This window comes from Cheilinus undulatus, linkage group 14 (genome assembly GCF_018320785.1).
Source record: "Cheilinus undulatus linkage group 14, ASM1832078v1, whole genome shotgun sequence".
Lineage (NCBI taxonomy): Eukaryota > Metazoa > Chordata > Actinopteri > Labriformes > Labridae > Cheilinus > Cheilinus undulatus.
The window spans coordinates 45,459,209-45,478,654 of record NC_054878.1 but is presented as its reverse complement, the minus strand read 5'-3'; the positions used below and the strand labels follow the sequence as shown (position 1 = coordinate 45,478,654).

The 19,446-nt window shown below is 39.3% G+C and overlaps 1 protein-coding gene across 1 annotated transcript; it reads right to left on the bottom strand.

Annotated features, from left to right (window-relative positions):
- Positions 1-2,442: 2,442 nt before the first annotated feature.
- On the bottom strand, positions 2,443-16,232 carry adam17b (ADAM metallopeptidase domain 17b). Its single transcript, XM_041805312.1, has 18 exons — positions 15,920-16,232; positions 14,029-14,161; positions 13,824-13,957; positions 12,569-12,657; positions 12,230-12,410; positions 10,513-10,643; positions 9,848-9,934; positions 9,635-9,745; positions 8,066-8,210; positions 7,440-7,531; positions 7,156-7,308; positions 6,875-7,074; positions 6,546-6,649; positions 6,328-6,462; positions 4,993-5,123; positions 4,748-4,915; positions 4,407-4,463; positions 2,443-3,580 (listed from the first exon to the last, which is right to left on the bottom strand). The coding sequence occupies exons 1-18, from the start codon at positions 16,008-16,010 to the stop codon at positions 3,173-3,175; spliced, it is 2,550 nt and encodes an 849-aa protein (XP_041661246.1). The 5' UTR covers positions 16,011-16,232; the 3' UTR covers positions 2,443-3,172.
- Between the last annotated feature and the right edge of the window lie 3,214 nt (positions 16,233-19,446).

Here is a 19,446-nt window from a genome sequence, read left to right as displayed (position 1 = left end):
TTGACAACCTAAGAACATTTTGCAAGATTTACTAGTTGTTAAAAACAAAAGAGTTCTATCTACGAAGTCAGTCAAACTTGGTTCAAGAAGGTTGTTTGCAGTCACGTGTTTCTGAATGTCTGTCTGGGTCAGGAAGTGAGGGACAGCCATTAGGAATGAATGGGAACAGAGTAAAGTTAGTACTTTAGAGCTCTACATGGACCTGTACGCTGCAATTATCATCAGAAAAGTTATTATCCACTGGCTAAACTTCACAAAAAAGTCATTATTACTACACGTTTAGCAATTAACTTGGTAATGAGGTGATCAGTATAAACCACTAAGTCCTCATCTATCCAGACGAAGGGAGACCAGAGTCTAGAGGAGTCTTGTACTGAGCTAAGAGGCTAGCTGAGCCATACCAATAATTTGTTATATTGCTAAAATTGGCAGGTTAAATGAAGTCAACTGGTATCTGAATGAAGAGCCGTTCTGAGTTTTTTTTGTAAATCTTGAAGTCATTTTGTTGTTGGTTGCCAAGCTAGCAAAGAAACACCAGTTTGCTAACATTAGCATAGCACTTACCATAGATATCAATGTGTTTTCGCCATCACTTCTTGTGTTGTAAGACTCCCAACATGCCATTATCTCTATAAACAAATGGATAAAAGCAGCCCGTTGTACTTAGGTGAGTAGCCAGCTGTTCGGCTGACAGCTGGTGTTTGTGGAAAAGCCCTGGTATTCTTATCTCTTAATTTTACAAATTTAAAAAAGTAAACAATCAAAATTAACCAGTAACTTTATTTTCTTACACATTTCAGAAACACGTAAAAAAGTAAATGTTTTATAAACAGCAGACTGATGGATGGGTAAACAGCAACATGTAAAACATTTGACAACATAAAACACCAATAAACAGACCAGTACTCCAGGACAGCAACATGTTTAACAGAATATGGCACATCTCACACATTTAATACACAACATCACAAATACTGACTGTGCTGCAGTGAATACCACAGAAGAAGAAAAGGCACTGGTTGTCCTTAAAAAACGCGGTAACACAAAAATATGACATAAAAAAATTACAATTCTGAGCAGTACCAAAGAGCCTGAGAGAAACAAACAGCTGTCAGGTTTGCTTTAAAGCTCTTTCATTTATCTTACAGTGGTATTTATATCAAAGTGGTTCTGAAATTCAACAAAGAAGCATGTTTGTAATTACAGATGCCAAAGCTCTGAGCTGATAGGCTTGTTCCCTGTCAGAGAATGACTGGACCAATCAGCATCATTAGAGGAGAAAGAGGCGGTAGCTGTGGGCGTGGTTTATTTGAATTGACTGCAAGTCTGTAAACAACGGTGGCCAGTGAAGATATCAGCATGGATGCAGCTGTAGCAGCAGTTTAATCAGAACTGGACATTTTTTTATTAAAGGAAGAACAAAGAAACACACTAAAAGTGTTTTTTGATGGAAAAGATGTTTAAGTTCTTCTCCTGATCAGCTTCAGCAAGAGTTTGATTTACCAGCTAGCCCCACTGACCGTGAACAATCCTGGCTTGATGCAACAACGTATGCCTTGATAGTCCATGTCAGAACAGAAATCAAAAGAGCTCATTTAAAATTTTTCTTTAAGTGCAGTTTAGACTTTAGCTTTATAAACCAACGGAAACATATCAAATCTCCCTTGAACCTCCAAAAAAAGTTAAAAAGTATATTCAAAAAGCTGCAGATAATACATTTTTGGCGTTTCATGCTCATAAAAACATATTTCATTTTTGTTGACTATTACTGCAGCTTGGTCTGACTTTTTTATTAAGAGTCATCTATTATACATACAAGCCTAAATATACAGTGACTGAAAAAAGTATTTACCTCCTTGGATGTTTTACCCTTTTATTGATTTTATAAATGGTCAATATAATTTGGCTTTTTTTTAAATCAAAAAATGAAAAAAAACCTCTTTAATGTCAAAGTGAAAACAGATGTCTACAAAGTAATGTCAATTAAAGAAAAATATGTATTGTAAATAAGGAACTGTAAAAATATTCCCCCCTCTAAGTCAGAATTTAGTGGAGCTTCCTTCGTCTGCTGGAAGGGCGTGAACAGCCCTTTTCAAGTCCAGACACAAATTCTCTCTTGGATTGAGGTCTGGGCTTTGACTCAGCCACTCCAGAACATTCACCTTGTTGTCTTTAAACCATTTCTGTGCAGCTTTTTCTGTATGCTTTGGGTCATTGTCTCACTGGAAAATGAATCTTCTCCCAAGCCGTAGGGATCTATTTTTACAAGCCTTCCAGGGCCGACTGCTGAGAAGCATCCCCATAGCATGATGCTGCCACCACCGCGCTCCACAGTGGGGATGGTGTGTTTGTGGTGATGTCAGTGTTTGGTGTCTTGTCTGATGGTCAAAAAGCTCCATTTTGGTCTCATCAGAGCAAAGAACTTTCTTCCCCTTGACCATGGAGTCTCCCACATGCCTTTTTATTTAAAAAAGCCAAATTATACTGACCATGATTCATTTATAAATTCAATAAGAGGGTAAAACATCCAAGGGGGTGAATACTTTTTATAGGCACTGTAAGACTTGTATTATTACAAAGCTTAAATCTCTGTGTTTGTTCTAAAAAGATAAGAACAACCTGAGGAATTGATATTAGTGTAAAAACTAGGGTTTAGGGTTGTCATGATCCCAAAATTGTAAACTTTGATATGATTCTAGAAAAAGATCAAATCATAGTTTTGATACCATAGCAACAAAAAGCTAAGCCGTAGAAACCCAATACTCTTTTCTTAACTTCTAAAAAATGGAGGTAATCTCATACTGACAAAATCGCACAAAAACAATGCACAATGCACAAAACCTGCATTTTTGCACAATTTTTTCTGCAATCTTTTAAAGTAAACACAAGTTACCCAGTATTTGGTGTCTATGACTTTGTGGTATTTCATAAAAGAAATAATTTAGATTTTTACTAGAATCACATTAAGGATAACGATGGGTGTTGTGACCACCCTTCTTTGGCTCGATTTTTACAAAGAGATGGGGTTCGTCCATCTTCAAATACAGACAATTTGCTTTTGTTCACTCCTAACAAGAATTTAAAAAGTGGTTTTACATTAAATGTAGCAATCGGACCTGAGATTGATATAAAAAAAGCATCAGTGCAGAAATCAGCTCGTCTCTTTGTCCTCTCAGCACTGCGTCTCCTTGGTGTCGATCTGCCGCTGTCTCTGCAGTCTGAACAACAACGCCTTCTCGCTGCGACTCACCACACTTTTCTCCGTCAGGTCCTCAAAAGAACGATGAGCTGCCCCTGCCGGCCTCCCAAACGCCTCCTCTAGAGCATCCTCGGCCAGGTGAGAGTCCAGGCTGGGGTCTTCCTGGATGGTGGCCATGCGGGGGTCCAGAGGGGGGAGGCCCGGGCCCGGGAAGGGGGTAGGGACAGGAGCATGGTCGGACACAGAAACTGGAGGCGTGCTGGTCTGCTGCGGGCCGAACGGCTGGAAGCGAAGCCCAGCGGAGGAGGCCGAGGTCGGGAAGGTCGGAGGTTTGAAGATTCGGACGGACGCAGATTCCAGGCTGCTCAGGAGCTCTGCATTCTGGGAAAATTACATCACTGTCATTATGCTGCACACTAAAAGGTCCTGGGTAACTGGTGTCAGTGTGCAAACATGATTAACACGACATATTTATTTTTCCACAAGCCAATTTAGGACAAAATAAAGGACTCAGTGGGTACTGTTGTGATTTTGTCCAATTTTGCAGAAAAACCGTGTTTTTTCTAAAACAAGGCTGATAATGTTGTGTGTTCTACTTGACCATTTATTACAATTAAAGCATCTGTTGTTGGACAAAGACTATCAAACTCACTAGTAACAGCAAAAATGGGCAGAACACTAAAGTTTCCCAGATGAAGGTGGAATCAACCAATCAGAGACATCATAATGAAACTTTAGGATTGTTGGTAATGTAGTGCTGTTGACCAAGACTGCAAATAAAAAAATATTTCTCTAAATAAAAAAAGGGATAACATATGAAATTGTGTTGTCTACGGGAGCGTTTATTATCACTCTTGTAGCTCGTGGTTAGTCTACCTTGGTTGGCTCTGACATTAATCAAGTCTAAAAGGCAGCATAGACTGAATGATGTTGTGGCTGGTAAGGGACAGCAGGGAGGGGTTGGGTGTATCTTATCTCCCCTCCTCCTCAGCTGAAACGCTGTGGTTTAGCTGCACTTTTTTTCGTTTTTTGATGGGTAAAAGAACATCTATAATACCCACACAGCTGCTTAAAATCAAAACCCAGTCATTTTAAATTAAAATAACAAGCAGAAAAAAACATGTCCTTTAATAGCAGCTCATGCCATTTAAATAGACTGTCTTTTTCTGATTAAAATTCTCATTATGTTACTTTAAAGTTAACTTACACTGGGGAAGAACAGAGACTTGGTGGTCTGTTCGTACTGTTGATCCAGTTTCTTATCCTGGAAATGAAAAAAGAGTGAGAGAACATAAAAAGCAACACAAAAATCACATTATAAATTCTTAAAACATTTCCCAGAGCCATCCTCTCTCTGTTTAAATATTTTTGTCATCATTTAATAACCATTTTTAAATGTATGGATATTAAAACAGCCTGTGTTCTCTTTGATTTTCTTTTCTTCTGTTTGTTCTAAAAAGCTAAAAAAGTAAATCTCTCAGTAACTTTTCCAGCCATGGTGTGATGTGTTTAGCGTCGGCTGGGACAGTACAGCATTGATGAACTCACCACACAGTGAACCAGGATGCTAAAGGGGACCCAGAACAGAAGGGAAAACGCCACCACCGACCCCACGATGTTATCAGCCAGAAACTTTCCGAAGGTGTTGATATCAAGTTTGTCGATGAAGTCCCACAGACGCTCCACCACGTCCTGGACCTGCTTATTACACTTCCCCTGCAGAGAGAGGCACAGCCGTGAGGTTAAACTCCATATCTGCGTCAAAGACAGCAGGAGGGAAGCAGGACACTCACCGCTCCGTCACAGAAGCCCACGGTGCACGGTTTGCCCTTACGCAGGAAGAGGAAGTTTCCTGTTTCGTCCTGGTAGGGGGCACAGGTGCCACTGCTGCTGCGACAGCAAACTTTACATGAAGAGTTGGTTTCTATGGAGGATAAACACATACAGATGATTTACTGCTAGTGTAAAATACATCCCTTAAAGAGAACCTGTCTGACGAAGTCAAGTAGGCTAAAAGATCTCAAAAAGCAACACATCATGGCGCCATCTAAAGGAATTCAAGAACAGATGCAAAACAAAGTCATTGACATCTATCAGTCTGAAAGGGTTACAAAGACATTTCTAAGGATTTGGGACTCCAGTAAACCATGCTGAGAGCCATTATCCACAAATGGAGAAAACTGTGAACAGTGGTGAACCTTCCCAGGATTGGCCGGCCTACCAAGATGACTCCAAGAGAGCATGGATGACTCATCCAGGAGGTCCCAACAGAACAACATCTAAAGACCTGCAGGCCTCACTGACTCAGTTAAGGTCAGAGTTCATGACATAACAATCAGAAAGACACTGGGAAAATGGCATCATTGGGCAGTTCCAAGGAAAAAAAACACAGCTGAACAAAAAGAGCACAAATGTCCATCTCACATTTGACTAAAAACATCCTGATGAACCCCAAGACTTCTGGGAAAATATTCTGTGGACTGACCAGACAAAAGTAAAACTTTCTGGAAGGTGTGCGTCCCATTACATCTCATGTAAAACTAACACAGCATTTCATCTAAAGAACACATGACAAATATTAGAAAAAGACAGCTCATGAGTAGAACAGTGCGATGCAGTGCAATGTTTTTCCCTGTCACCCTATTCCTATACTCCTCTCTGTCGCTCTTGTTAAGATAACCAAGAAACAAAAAAATAGGGAGATGAGAAGGCACAAGGAGCGTCAGACTTGATTTTCTTAAACTTTGCTCTCTCAGAGTTTGTTAGTTTGTTTTACAAAGTGAAGAAAGCCGTGCATTCATAATATCAACATACATGTTTAAAAGGTTATTCTCTAACTTTATCACCAAGACAAAAGTGTTCAGCTTAAAGCTGTTAAAGACAGAGCACCACGCTTCCTTCTCTTTCCATTCAAAATAAAAGAGCAAGATGTCATTTTATCATAAAAACAAAACTGAAATGTACTGGGCAAAGACTTAAATATTTAATGGATGCAAAGAGGACAGCATGTCAGGGGTTCGCGTACCCCTAGGACATGGTGTAAGAAAACATGGCAACCAAATAAAGTCATGGTTAATTTGTATTTTAATATTTGAAGATTTTAAGTAATCTTCCTTTAGTCTTCATACCATTGCAGGCACAGGGCTGCAGCTTTAAGATGGCCTGACAGAATGGGATACACTCCCCATTAAGACACTCGCCACTGTCCAGACACACGGTTTTATCAGCGGCGTTCTCTGGAGGAGGGCACTCACTGCTGTTTCCTGTAGATACAAACAAAAACAGGATCAGTCTGCAGACGCTCACCACCACCTCCAACACTCCTGTAGGGATCCTACAAGCTCACCTGTGCAATAAGAGTGTCCTTTACACGTGGCATCGATGGGCTCCTGGCAGATTTCACCTTCAGACTCGAACATGCAGTTTTTACAGCACGCACTGTTTCTGTCACTAAACACAGAGAGAAAGAGGAAGAGAGAGATAAATAAACCTGAACCATCATTGGTCTTTGTCATGAAATCCTATTAAACTTTAACTCTTTCTGCTGCTGATCCTGGACTGGATTCTGGCGGAAGTCGAGTGGTATTAAAAGCTGAATAGTTGCTTCTGGATGACTCTTTCCTTTGTATTAAAGCACCAATTTATACAGTAGAAGAAGAATCTCTGCCTCTCTACCTGCACTGAGCTCTGGCTCTCAGCCTGCAGTCAGTGGTGCAGCAGGGGTCTGTGTTGATGTGCAGCAGCCCTGGATCACACTCCTCACCCTGTTCCACCCGTGAGTTCCCGCACACATTGATGTTCCTCTGTTTGAAGCAGGAATTAGCCTTGGACTTCAGACGCTTCACGATGGAGAGTTTGCTGCAGGTAGAGAACAACTGGACACACAACAGCAGAGATGTTATACAGCGGTAAAACTCCTTCGATTTATCACAACTTTGAGAGGAAAGACCCGGCACCTTGTTGTTGGCGTGGTCTCCGCTTACAGCGATGGGGTACATGACGTATTTCCCACCCTGGTCCTCTCGTGGAGCACAACCTGGTATGTTGTCAGGGTCGTGTTCTGCTCCAAAGTTGTGGCCCAGCTCGTGAGTCGTCACCAGGTCTGCTTCCTGTCGAGACAACACATTTCTTTGTCTGCATGTAGTACTTTAGTATGATTTTTTTTGGGGTAACAAACAAGAAATTTTCTACTTTTTAACAAGAATCAAATTGACTTTTATATCTAAAAAACACAACAGACCTTAGTCAGAATGGTCTTCCCGTAGTTTTTGGTGCTGGTCAGGCCGGTGTTCAGGTAGATCGCTTTCTGTTCGTTTGCAGATGAAGGACAGGCTTCAAAACAAAAACACCATCATTTTTCATAAAACCTCAATTCCAAAAAAGTTGGGCCACTGTGTAAAATGTAAACATTAACAGAAGGCAATGATTTTTTTCATCTCATAAACCCTCACAATAGAACATAAACAACTTATCAGAAGTTTACACTGAGACATTTTACTATTTCAGAAAAAATATTAGCTCATTTGGAATTTGATGGCAGCAACATATCTGAAAAAAAGTAGGGACGGGGCCATAAAAGGATGGAAAACTAAGTGGTACTAATGAAAAACAGCTGGAGGGGTATTTTGCAAGTAGTTAAGTTAATTGGCAACAGGTCAGGAACTTAACCGTTTGTAAAAAGAGCATTTTAGAGAGGCAGAATGTCTCTTTGAACATCCCACCATCCAAAGCCCATAATATCACCAAAACATTGAGAGAGAGAGTGGGAAAGGACCTGCAGGAATCAAGACTCAGGCTGGACTTGAGCCCACGTGCATCCATATGTTGAAAGTATTTTTGGACCGTGATGAAGCAGCGGTACTCTACCTTTGGAGCAGAGACCTCCGGGGATGTCGTCTTTGGATGGAGCGACGTAGGCCAGACCCAGAGTGCCCTCGTCAAAGTCCTGATAGGTGAACAGGTGAGCGAGGCAGACATTGGATGCTTTCTCTGCGATGTCAACACTGAACTGCTGCAGGGACAACAAACAGACAAACAAACATGTTAAACAGGGAATCTAACTTAGAAACTTATCTTTCATCCTCCTCATTTGTGCTTTTTGTCCCTCCATGCTGGTGATAGCTGAGGCTGGAGCCGTTATGTTTTCAGGTTCTACGTCCAGGCTATTCTTGTGGGTGCTATATCCCAAGACTGCCTGGAGAGATTTTTTAAAATTTTACACACAAATGTCCTCTCTGACATTGCTTGCTTGCTACTGATATATCTCAATAATGCTGCAAGGGATTTTTGTCAGACTGGGCACAAATCTGCACTTGGACTTGAGGACAACTCCACACTATGTGAGATCATAGTGACCTGTGCCAAATTGTCACTTCTTAAGTGCTCTACTGCTTTTAAACCATCGTCTTTTAACATGTTTGTCCTATTATTGGATAAAGTCAGAGGTTCTCAACCTTTTCTCAACCACAACCCCCAAAATAAAGGTGTCAGAGACCAGGGACCCCCGCCATGCACATTCAAGAATTGTGGAAACAAGGCCACCCATTAGGGGGAAAAATGGCCCAGCTAAAATGGGGGCCAGTAAAATCATGGTCCATTGTAAAGTTAAGCTGTGGTATTCTATATTTAACCGGAATCATAACCACTCTTATCAAAGAAACAAATATCTTTTCTAAATTCATTTGTGCAGGAAGTAGCCCTCTTAAAAAGGTTAATCCTTTTGTTTGTATTTTATGTTTTGTTTACATTAAAAATAGTTAAAATGGGTTAATAATGGCAAAAAAAATGCTGTTAAAGGTGATGAAATTGGAGTTTAAGAGTAGCAGAAATGGGTTAAAGGTGCCAAAAATTGGATAAAAGTGGCAAAAAAATAATAAAAAATGGCAAAAATGGGTTAAAATGGCAAAAACCGGCATATTAAGCCGAATAGGGGATTAAAAAAGTGGCTGAAATGGCGTTAAAGTACCAAAAATGGGTGGAAATTTGTTTAAAAAAAAAGGGTTGGTTGAGGCAGAAATAGGCAGAAATGGGTTAAACTGGCAACACTGGTTATATTTAATTGTGAAATGTGGTGTAACAAAGAGGTAACGAGGGGTAATAATGGCAATAATGGGTCAACAGAGCAAACAATAGGAAGAGAGTGGCAAGATTTGGTTTAGAAGTGACAAAACAGGCAGAAAAAAGTGGTGGAAAGGGGTTAAAACTGACCAAAAATGGGTTTTAAGTGGCAAAAATGTGTTAAAATTGGCAAAATTGGTGGGGAAAAAAGTGATGACAACGGGTTAAAATCTGGCAAAATTGGTGTAAAGTGGCAACAGCGTAAATTTTTTAAAAATCCTAGTTTTTTTAAGGCATCTGGAGACTCCCTCTCAGTGTCTGGCAACCCCCAATGGGGGTCCCAACCCCAACGTTGAGAACCACTGCCCTAAGTTTTACCTCCAGCAGCTTCTTGACGTCCCAAACGTCTCGACCCTTCATTGGACTTCCTCTCATGTTGAAGTGACTTTTTCCAGCAGCCACAGGAGTCGGACTCTTCTCTATGATGATCTGGTAAAATGTTAAAATGAATGTGAGCTACTCAAGCTTTAAATGTTGTTTTATTATGCAGGTTCTTGTGCTTTGTGTTTAAGCTCCCATCATGCACCTCACCTGCTGGATCTGAACACCATAGCCTGTGTACCCTTCACCCCATGACGTGTTCCTGTAGATGTCGTCAACACGGTCGATCAGCTCGATCTGAAAATGCAGAGTAAACAATACACTCTTAGTTGTATCTATTCCTTATAGACACAGCGCAGTGTGTGCAGGCAGAAGGTTAAACCTCTGACTCTGAAAGTGCAGGGGTTCCTCAGGGATCAGTTATGGGGCCACTCCTTGTTATCATTTTATTAACAACATTGATGAAGATGTGATGAACGCAAACTTTTATTTTTACGCCGATGACACTGTATTGTACTGCTCAGCATCCAGCCCAGACCAAGTTCTCTCCCAGATACAGCTTGAGTTTAATTCTGTTCAACAAAACTTTTATGATTTAAAACTTGTTTCAAACACAGACAAAACAAAAGACATGCCGTTTTTGGATGGAGGACTAAACCACAGAACCTGGCATCAGTCGTACTTTCTCACTGATTCAGTCCTTCAAGGGCTACAGATATCTTGTTTTTTTGATTGATAAATCTCTCTTTTACTCCTCACATTTAGTAAGTTTTTTCAGGATTAAATCGTGCCTTTCTTTTTTATCTAAAGAGACTGGTTGGAATATTCTGTTAACATCCCTTGAATGGGGGTGAAATAAAAGCAGGTGTGCTAACCAGGTAGTTGAGCGTGGTGCTCTCTTCCTCTCGGCCCATGTATCTGAAGAAGCGATGGTCAGCCACCAGCAGCAGAGGACACGTGTTCTTCAGGGGGTCGGGGGTCTGGCGTTTCACTCTTTGCATCGACTCTTAACATGTTAGAATAACAAAAATACAACAATTTTAACTAATTCAGTTTGTTCTTTTCACTGAAACCAGTTTAGTTTGCATTAAGGCGACTAGTTTTGATTAATTTAACTACTATTTATTGTCAAATTCTCTAAAAACTAAAGGACAATCTTAACTTAATACCTATTTTTTATGAGTATATATGCTCTCAAAATATGTTCACAAAAAAATGTAACAATAAAACCTTAAAATCACAAGATCAACAAAAAAAACATACATAAAAAATCTGCAACAAAAATACAAAAAACTAAGTGAGTTATTATAAACATATAACACAAATTCAGATTTATATAAGCAGTTGTTTGCAGTTATGATCCTGAATGTCTGTTGGGGGTCAGAAAGTGGGGGACAGCCATTAGCAATGAATAGGAAAGGAGGAAAGTTCGTACTTTACAGCTCTAAATTGACCTGTACACTGCACTTACCACCAGAAAATTTTTACATAAATTGGCTATGATCTCTACACTTTACTAAAAGTGATTTACCTGGCTTTGTGGCAATCAATATCACAAGTACTCAGTTCTGTAGACCTTTTAGTATCCAGCATCGTCTAGCCAAATGAAGGGAAACAAGAGGAGTCTTGTTCTGAGCTTCTGAGGCTAGCTGAGCCCCGTTAACCTATTTAAAAAAAAGTAATTTTGTCGCAAACATGCTTTTAAGTGAAACGGTGATAATTATCAACAGAGTAAACCTTGTGGGTTGAGTGACTGAGTAATGATGTGCCATTCACAAACGAGCTTATTCTACAAAACCCCTCTTTTATGTAAGCTATGGTAGCTTCCTTTCCTCCGTCCTTTTCATTATTTTAACAGATTTTTACCAAATGCTTTGAATTAAAACATTGATGTACTATCAGGGTACTATCCACAATAAACTTTTGGGAATAAGAGACTGAATGGTGAAGAGCAGGTGCAATGAAACAGCTCTGTAATGTGAATCACTGTAGCTAGTTCCTGTTTGAGTGCCGGTTTTTACCCTCATCCCTTTTTGTTATCCAGTCCACCTTTAAAAAGCCAGACTGGTACCAAGTAAAGAGCTGTTGGGGAGCAAAACGACCAGCTCTACTGAGCTGAGCCAGATGACCCAGATCTCTAAAAAGAGACCCGTCACAACAAGCGAGACTAGAGGAAACACAGGCAAGATCAGACTTAAATGATCTAAACCATGGCAAACTGGACTGAACCGAACCAGACTGCTTTGTGGAAACAGACCATACGTGAGCGTTGTGTGGCTCCCTCCTCTAGGCTTTAGATGGAGGCTTTATAAATGTTTGCCTGCTGCCATTTCCCCAAGAGTTTTTGAATCTTTTTTTATGCCTGAATATTTCACTACTCTCAGGACTCAAAAGTAGCCCAAGAATCAAGAATGTTTATATTTTAGCATTTTCATGCTTAGTTTGGTCAAAAACAGATAAAACATCCTTTCTGGTAGCATTTCTCTATGCCGAAGAGTTCTCTGGGGAGTTCTCTGCTGCTGTGCGACCTCAGCTTCAAAAACCCCATAGCTATGTCAGTGTTCCATCACCTCTGCTTAAACTTTCACTCACCTCCTTCATCTTGGTCTTCAGATAGCTCCACTTTAACGCCATCAGGAAGGAGGAAGTCGGGGTCAGAGGTCACATAGCCGCACACTGACGGTCGGTGAAGTCGGCTGAGGTTCCTGATGTCCTCTGAGCGATAGATCAGCAGACGACCATCGGGTGGCGCTGACATGAACCTCCAGAGAGGCTGAAAATAGAAGAAGAGGAATGACAGCAGGGAGAGAATGCTACGTTTACTGCTAACAGGCTAATGCTAATTTAGCATCAAGAAAAACTTAGAGTAAGCGCATGATCGACATTAAAGATGATGAAACCTTCATGTTAGCACAGTGGTGTTTGTCTCACCTCGATGTTGTACTCGGCCTCGTCGGTCAGGATGTGAGCGGAGAACTCGTGGTCGTCAATGTGAGCTTGAACTCGAGAGTGTTCCTCCCCTGAGGAGAGAAAAACATCGGTGTTCAGTTTCTAAGTTGACCCCATCCATAGTGTTTCTGCATTAGACTGGTGCCTTTATAAGTGTCTATTTTTACAGTGTTTTTAAATTCATTTAATATCGTATCCACCTTATTCCTATCCCCCATGATTCTTTGCATGAAATATGGGCGCAACTTCTGCTCCGTTCTATCTAAATGGGACTGCATAGAAACGAGATGCTGAAAGTGATTATTAGAGCAATTTGGATACCAAAATATGTAATCTTCGACTGCTTCACCTTAAACAGGACAATGTTGTGATTTCTCCGCCTTCCACTTGAGAGTACAAAGTGACGGCATTACCTCAGATAACCTAAACAAGCATATTTAGCTAACTTTATGAGCTTCATATCAGTACAGAAAGAGACGATCACGTTTTGTTAAAGGAGTTTGGACACCATCTCCAGATACATTTTTTAGTTTGTGGGGTTGCTGAAGTATTCATTTCACAAACTAATACCTCTTAAAATGTGGGAATCATATTCATAAAACCAATCAATCCAAATATTTAACTTTGTCACGTTATTAGTACCACAAACGTAGCAACAGGTACTGAGCATTACAGAAAATATTATTTAAAACTTTCAGCTCATATTGATATACTAACTGACACTAAATCACTTTGGTAAACCCTTGGAAGAATCACGTTTTTGCTACTATCGTTACTGTAAGGGAAGTTCCACCCACATTCATAGCTACAGTAGACCCTCCAGGAATAATGTGGTATCCACCTTATTTAAAGGTTACAAGACAAACAATGTAAACATGTGATGACAAAAATATATTAATATTTACAAATTCGAGGTGAATTCCTATTAAAACAACTATTGTTCTTTGTTAGCATCTATCATTAGCTGCTGTATTAGAATAGACGTATTTACTGTACTTCCACTTTAGCAGCAGAAGTTTCGCCCATATTCAGATTTACAGTAGCGGCCCCAGGAATAAGGTGGATTGTACTCTATCACGTCTTAGTGTGTTGCATCCCATCATGGTGTGTCTTACTGTATCGTATCAAATGACGTCCCATCGTGTCTAATGTGTCATGTCTAATAATATTGTATTGTATCATGTCATATCACTTTTTTGGCCCCTTTAAAGCTGTTTTTGTGGCTGTTTTGTTTTACCAATGACGTGTCCAGTGAAGTAGTTGTGCCTGTTGACAGGTACACTCCGCTCCCGGCCGTCCTCGCCAACGACCACAGCTCTGAAGTCCTCGGTGAACAGCTGGTCGTTGGTCCTCAGATACAGCCTGAAGTGCCTGCAGACAAACAAACGCTGTTTATCTCTAGGGTCTCTTTATTAAACTCCCTGATAAACGTGACGTCTGACCTCTGCAGGGCGTCAAAGGTGAGCAGCTTCTCCACGTGAGTCTGGGTTTGGACATCTCTGCGGCGGACTGAGTGGGTCTGCAGGCTGGACAGGGGCAGCACGTCGAAATCGTCCAGCAATGACTGGAGAGATGCTGTAAAGGAAAACACTGTCAAAATGTTTGTTGCTTTTCAATATGCCTGGTTCATCAGACGACCCAACAATAAACAGTATCATTGCCAGTTTGATTCATATCATCAATATGTTGATTGACCCTTGAATAGAATCGGATGGTATGCATCCCTCTTGTGCTAGCCTGCCTACAGGATTAGCTACAGAACAGCACAGTGAATGGGCCCCTCCCAGTTATGATTTATTCACGATTACAATGCATGTGTGTTGGAGCTAGTTAGCTAACATCCCGGCTAACAGTTACTTCATTCTGGAGCTGAAATATGTCAAACTTCAATAGGGGCTGATGTTGAAATTGTTTATTCATGCCACTTTTTAACAACTTTTCACTACTTTCCCAACCACTTTGTCACTTCTAACCTATTTATGCCAATTTTTACCAATATTATCCCATTTTTGACTATTCTATCCCATTTTTACTGCGTTTTGAAACCACTTTCAACCCATTGTGACAACTTTCTCCCACTTGAATTCCTTTTTTTTTCACTTTAACTCGTTTTTGCCACTTTTCTCCTACCATTTGTCTGTTTTTTATCCCACCAAAGTTGTCACTTAAATTTACTGGCATCCTGATGTCTGACAATGCTTTCCTAATGAAAACACATTTTATGCCACTCTTAACTCACTTACGCCAACTTTTGCCACTTTCAGCCTTTTTTTTTGCCAATTTTTGCCTCTCTATTCCATTTGAACCATTTTTTTTTTTACCACTTCAGACCTGTTTTCAACAACTGCGATCATTTTCATTGCAACTTTTAACTCTTTTTTTCCCACTTTTTTGCCACTAATTCCACATTTCTGTCCCTTTTTTCCATTTCTAACTAATTTGTTCATTTTTTTGCCACAGCCCATTTTGCTTTTGTACCATTAGCCGATTTTGCTTTTTTTTTTTAACCCTTTTTAGGCCATTTTGCCTCTTCAGTGCTACGTTTTATCCAATTTTGGTTCTTTTTTGCTACTAATTGCCCGTTTTTACCTCTTTCAACACCACTTTAACCCGTTTTTGCCCAATTTTAATCAATTTTTCTCTAAGGTTGCCACAGTTAGTTCTATTATATTTTCTTTCTTTTGCTTTCCTAAGTATTTTGTTTAATGTGTTCAATGTAATTATTTTCTTGGAAAAAAAAGGTTTACATCTTGAAAAGAGCTATATTTTACTACGTAATTAATAAATAAAATTTATATTTGTTGCGCTGATAAGAGTGTTTATTATTCAGGTCAAAAATTAAATGTGTTGGTTATCACAGGTTATCTTTCCATTGGATCATGATAAACCTCGCTGACCTCCCTGGGCCCCAGAAAGCCCTCCCCTCTATCCCCCCCTTTATGGGCGGCCTTGTTCGTGTCATAACATAGGTTTGACAATGTTTTTAACCATTATCGTATAGTTAAAACTAAGACATGGGAGGTATTTTTATTTCAGTAGCATTCAACTAAAAACAAAAGTTATTTCACACAAGTAATTAATATATTACACATAATACTGATGTTACAACTGATAGATTGTGTACATCATGCCTTTGATTCCCGGAAGTGCTTTAATTTTTTCTAACTGAAAAATTAAACGCAAAATCAATCTTCTAATCCCTTGCACATCTTTTTCCTGGCAGATTTCAGCCTCCGTATCTATATTAACTTTCGCTGCTGAGTGAAGACGGGCTAGTTGCTTTAACGACCTTTTATCTAGTTATATAAACTTTAATGATTTGTAGACACTCACTGTAATGTTCCTCTTCTGTTCCTGCGGGGTTAGAAATGGCGGCCTCGGTTAAAACCATGAAAACAGATAAAAATATAAGCTCCAGTCTCATGTTTGGTTTTTAATCCGCAGGATGGACTCAATGGAAAAAAGGTCGTCGCTGCTTGTTTCGGTTTAAAGTCTCGACGCATCAGATTTACGACTTTAACGACATTTTAGATTAAAATTAGAAGTTGAAAGACACCAAAAAGACAAATTTAAGTTTGTGTTTGTAGCTGAAAGTCTTTGTTTTGTTTGGAAACAGCAGAGAAAAACGCGTCCAGCCCGCAGAACCAGGAAGACTCAGAGCCGTGGAGTAAAGCTAGCATCAACGGCTGACACTGGGGCGGAAGTATGGCTCAACACTTTCACAATAAAAGCAGGTTTACGACAAGATACAACTGGCATAGTTATTAGATAAAGAATTGTTGCCAAGGATTGAATGAGTGATTGACTGAGAGTTTAACAGAAGTTCACATGAAGAATTCTTAACTGCTAGTGAACTAACGTATATATTTATATCCTATATTATTTCATTATTCTTACTTGTTTGTTATTCAGTTGTTACATCAGTTCATGTGTACACTATTATTTGGAGTTTCAATGCTGGCCAAAGTTTTCATGGGTTCTTCTGTGGGGTTCTGTCTTTCTTGTTGTGTTTTGCTGTTTGTGCTGTGATGCTTTGTCTAAATTGTGATTCTTCTGATTGTCAAAGAACTTTGTAAACCTCTGTTTACAAAATCATATACAAATAAAGTTTATTATTATTTAGTATTATTAGAAAATTATCACACTTAAAATCTTAACAATGTTATAGTAATTATACTGTAATATGCAACACAATTTAATACTTAAAAGATAATTTTAAAAAAGGGCCTGACCAAATGGGGGCCCATTGAGGTCTGCAAAATCATGGTCTATTGTAAAGTGGAATTGTGATAACCATATTTTCTTTCTAACCTGAATAATAGCCACTCCTATCAAAGCAACAAAAAATAATTTTAATTATTTATGCTATTGTACAATATCTTTTTGTCTTCTTTTTAAAATGTAAACCCCTATCTTGAAAAAGAATGACCTTTTTAAGTGGTGATTTTAACAGTGTGGTTGGGCACACTGATGTAAATGATCAGGAAAGTAATGTCAGACATCAGCGCTAAGCCATGATGTGCAGAAACATCACCCTGTAGAAAAAAACAGAGACAACTTTAATGAAAAACATTATATACATGTGAAAAGAGACCAAAAATGGGCAAAGAAGCTGCAAAAACGGGTGAATGGGGCAGAAATGGGCATAAAGCAGCAAAAGTTGAATTAAAGTAACATCAAAATGGGAAAAAGAGTTGGCAAACATTAGTTAAAAGTGGCAAAAATATGGAACAATCAGCAAAATTTTCATTAGAAGCAGCTAAAGAAGTGGCAAAATGGGCAAAAATTGTGTTCTAAGTGGCAAAAAAGGCAAAAAGCAAAGATGAAAGTGGCAAAAATAGGTTGAACTTCTCAAAAATAAAAGGCAATAATAGGCAACAAGCATAAAAGTGGGTTAAAAGCAGCAAAGATAGGCAAAAGTGGCAAATTTTGGATAAAAGTCCCAAATAGGGGGCCATAATGGGCAACAGGAGCAAAATGGGTTAAAATTGGGAAAACAGGGCAAGAGCAACTCATTTTTGGTGAAAAAATAATGGTCAAAAAAGGCCAAAAGTGGGTTAAAAGTGGTAAACTGTTGGCTGTTAGCTAGGGTGCTAGCACCAATACTATTACTTCAACAGTGACACTGGATCCAGCTCACATGAATTGATATCAGTAAGTCATATCTGGGGAGGGCTCATTCTCTGGGTTTTTAGGGGCCCAGCATATTCTGGTTGTAGAAGTTGTCATCGGAATAATAAAGTAGTAGTAGTCAGGGGCGTAGCTGGAGATTTTGGGCCCCCGGAAAGAAAATTACATAGGGCCCCCCTTAAATGGCTAGCCAAGCAACAAATATTGCATCCTTTTTACAAATATATATGCATTTTAATGTATTTTTGAAGCATAATTTCCCCATTTATGAGCAATATTTTTACTATGGTTAAATTATTTTTACTCACATAATTTTGCAGAGCTGGACTCCACCATTTGGACATTTTTAAGGGAGGACCAGGGGCCGCCCAGTATTGTATTTTACTCTATTTGAAACAAACTTCAGTCTGTTGACTGATTCCTTTAGTTTCTTTTGATTCGATAATGACACTAATTACTAAGAAAAAAATAAATGAAAACACACTTTTCATTGCAGGCTTCTCAAGGGCCCCTCCCTAATGTGGACCCAGGTACCCTTTTTGCCCCCCTGTGCTACACCCCTGGTAATAGTAGTAGTCAGCACTGGTGCTGCTTGTCAGCAGACAGAAAACAACTACTCGGGCCCCTGGTAAGTAGGGTGCCCTAGGGCTGACAATTTTCTAAACACAGCAGTAGCTAAAAATGTGCAAATTTTGCATTGACAGTAGAAAACCTCCCAGAGGGGGCCCCATCTCACAGATATCAGTCTTGTTGCACTGTAAAGCATTAGGTTATTATTAGCAGTATGATTTATATCATAAATTATGATTGTGTTTTGGCCTGTCCAACACAAACAGGTGTTTAAGGTCACTGAAAAGCACAAGTTTTTAATATTTTTAAATTCTTCGCTGCTCTTTATTCAATTTCTTAAAAAATGCTAATGCCCCAGCACAATCAGATAGTGCCAATAGAACCATTTTCGCTTGCAGTTTTATTTTGAAAATCCGGCTTCATGTCTCGCTCCTATTGTCTTTAACTTTACAGAACATTCAAACACGCTGGAATCCAAAAAACTTAGAGAAGAAAAAAAACAGTTTTAGAAACTTTATTTTTTACAGTGTTGGGTGTCAAACAGCATCAGAGCAGCAGAACGAACACAAAAGTGACGTAGATCAAAGAGAACTAGGGTGCGTTCATGTTACATAAGAGAAAAACGGACATCTGTCAGCTCTATTTATAACATCTGATCTCACCCAGATCCGCTTTACTGACAATCAAGCAGAAAACGACGTGGAAAAAAAAACACTGATAGGGAAATAATAAAGTTTACCTCAGAGTTTAAACACGTACGGCAAAAATAAGGAAATGAATAAAGGCAATGAAATACATATTCAAGTAGAGTTCATGTGACACGTTAGAGGCAGCTATAAAATAAAACTGAGAACATTTATACAAGTGGAGATATTTGCAACTAATAAAAAAAAAAAAATACTCCCCCCAAAATAAATGTGAAAAGACACATTTTAAATGGTAATTTTATTGATCCAAAAACACACAGAGTACCATGAAAAAGTGTTTTCCCTCTTCCTGCTTTCTTTTCTTTCATGTCTTTATTTCCTGCATATTTTCCTTCTTAAATATTTCAGATTATCAAATATCTTTTATTTGACAAAGACAGATTCGACTAGCACAACAGCACGTGAATGCTGAGTATCTTTTCTGTAGGGGGCAGCAGAGTTCTGACTACATTT

What these genes read in the sequence shown, in the direction of transcription:
- adam17b (XM_041805312.1), bottom strand. Translation starts at nt 16,010, where the DNA reads ATGAGACTGGAGCTTATATTTTTATCTGTTTTCATGGTTTTAACCGAG. An exon ending in ACCTTTGACGCCCTGCAGAG is followed by an intron (nt 13,958 to 14,028) that starts GTCAGACGTCAC and finishes GTTTGTCTGCAG; the next exon opens with GCACTTCAGGCTGTATCTGA. An exon ending in CTTCACTGGACACGTCATTG is followed by an intron (nt 12,658 to 13,823) that starts GTAAAACAAAAC and finishes TTCTCTCCTCAG; the next exon opens with GGGAGGAACACTCTCGAGTT.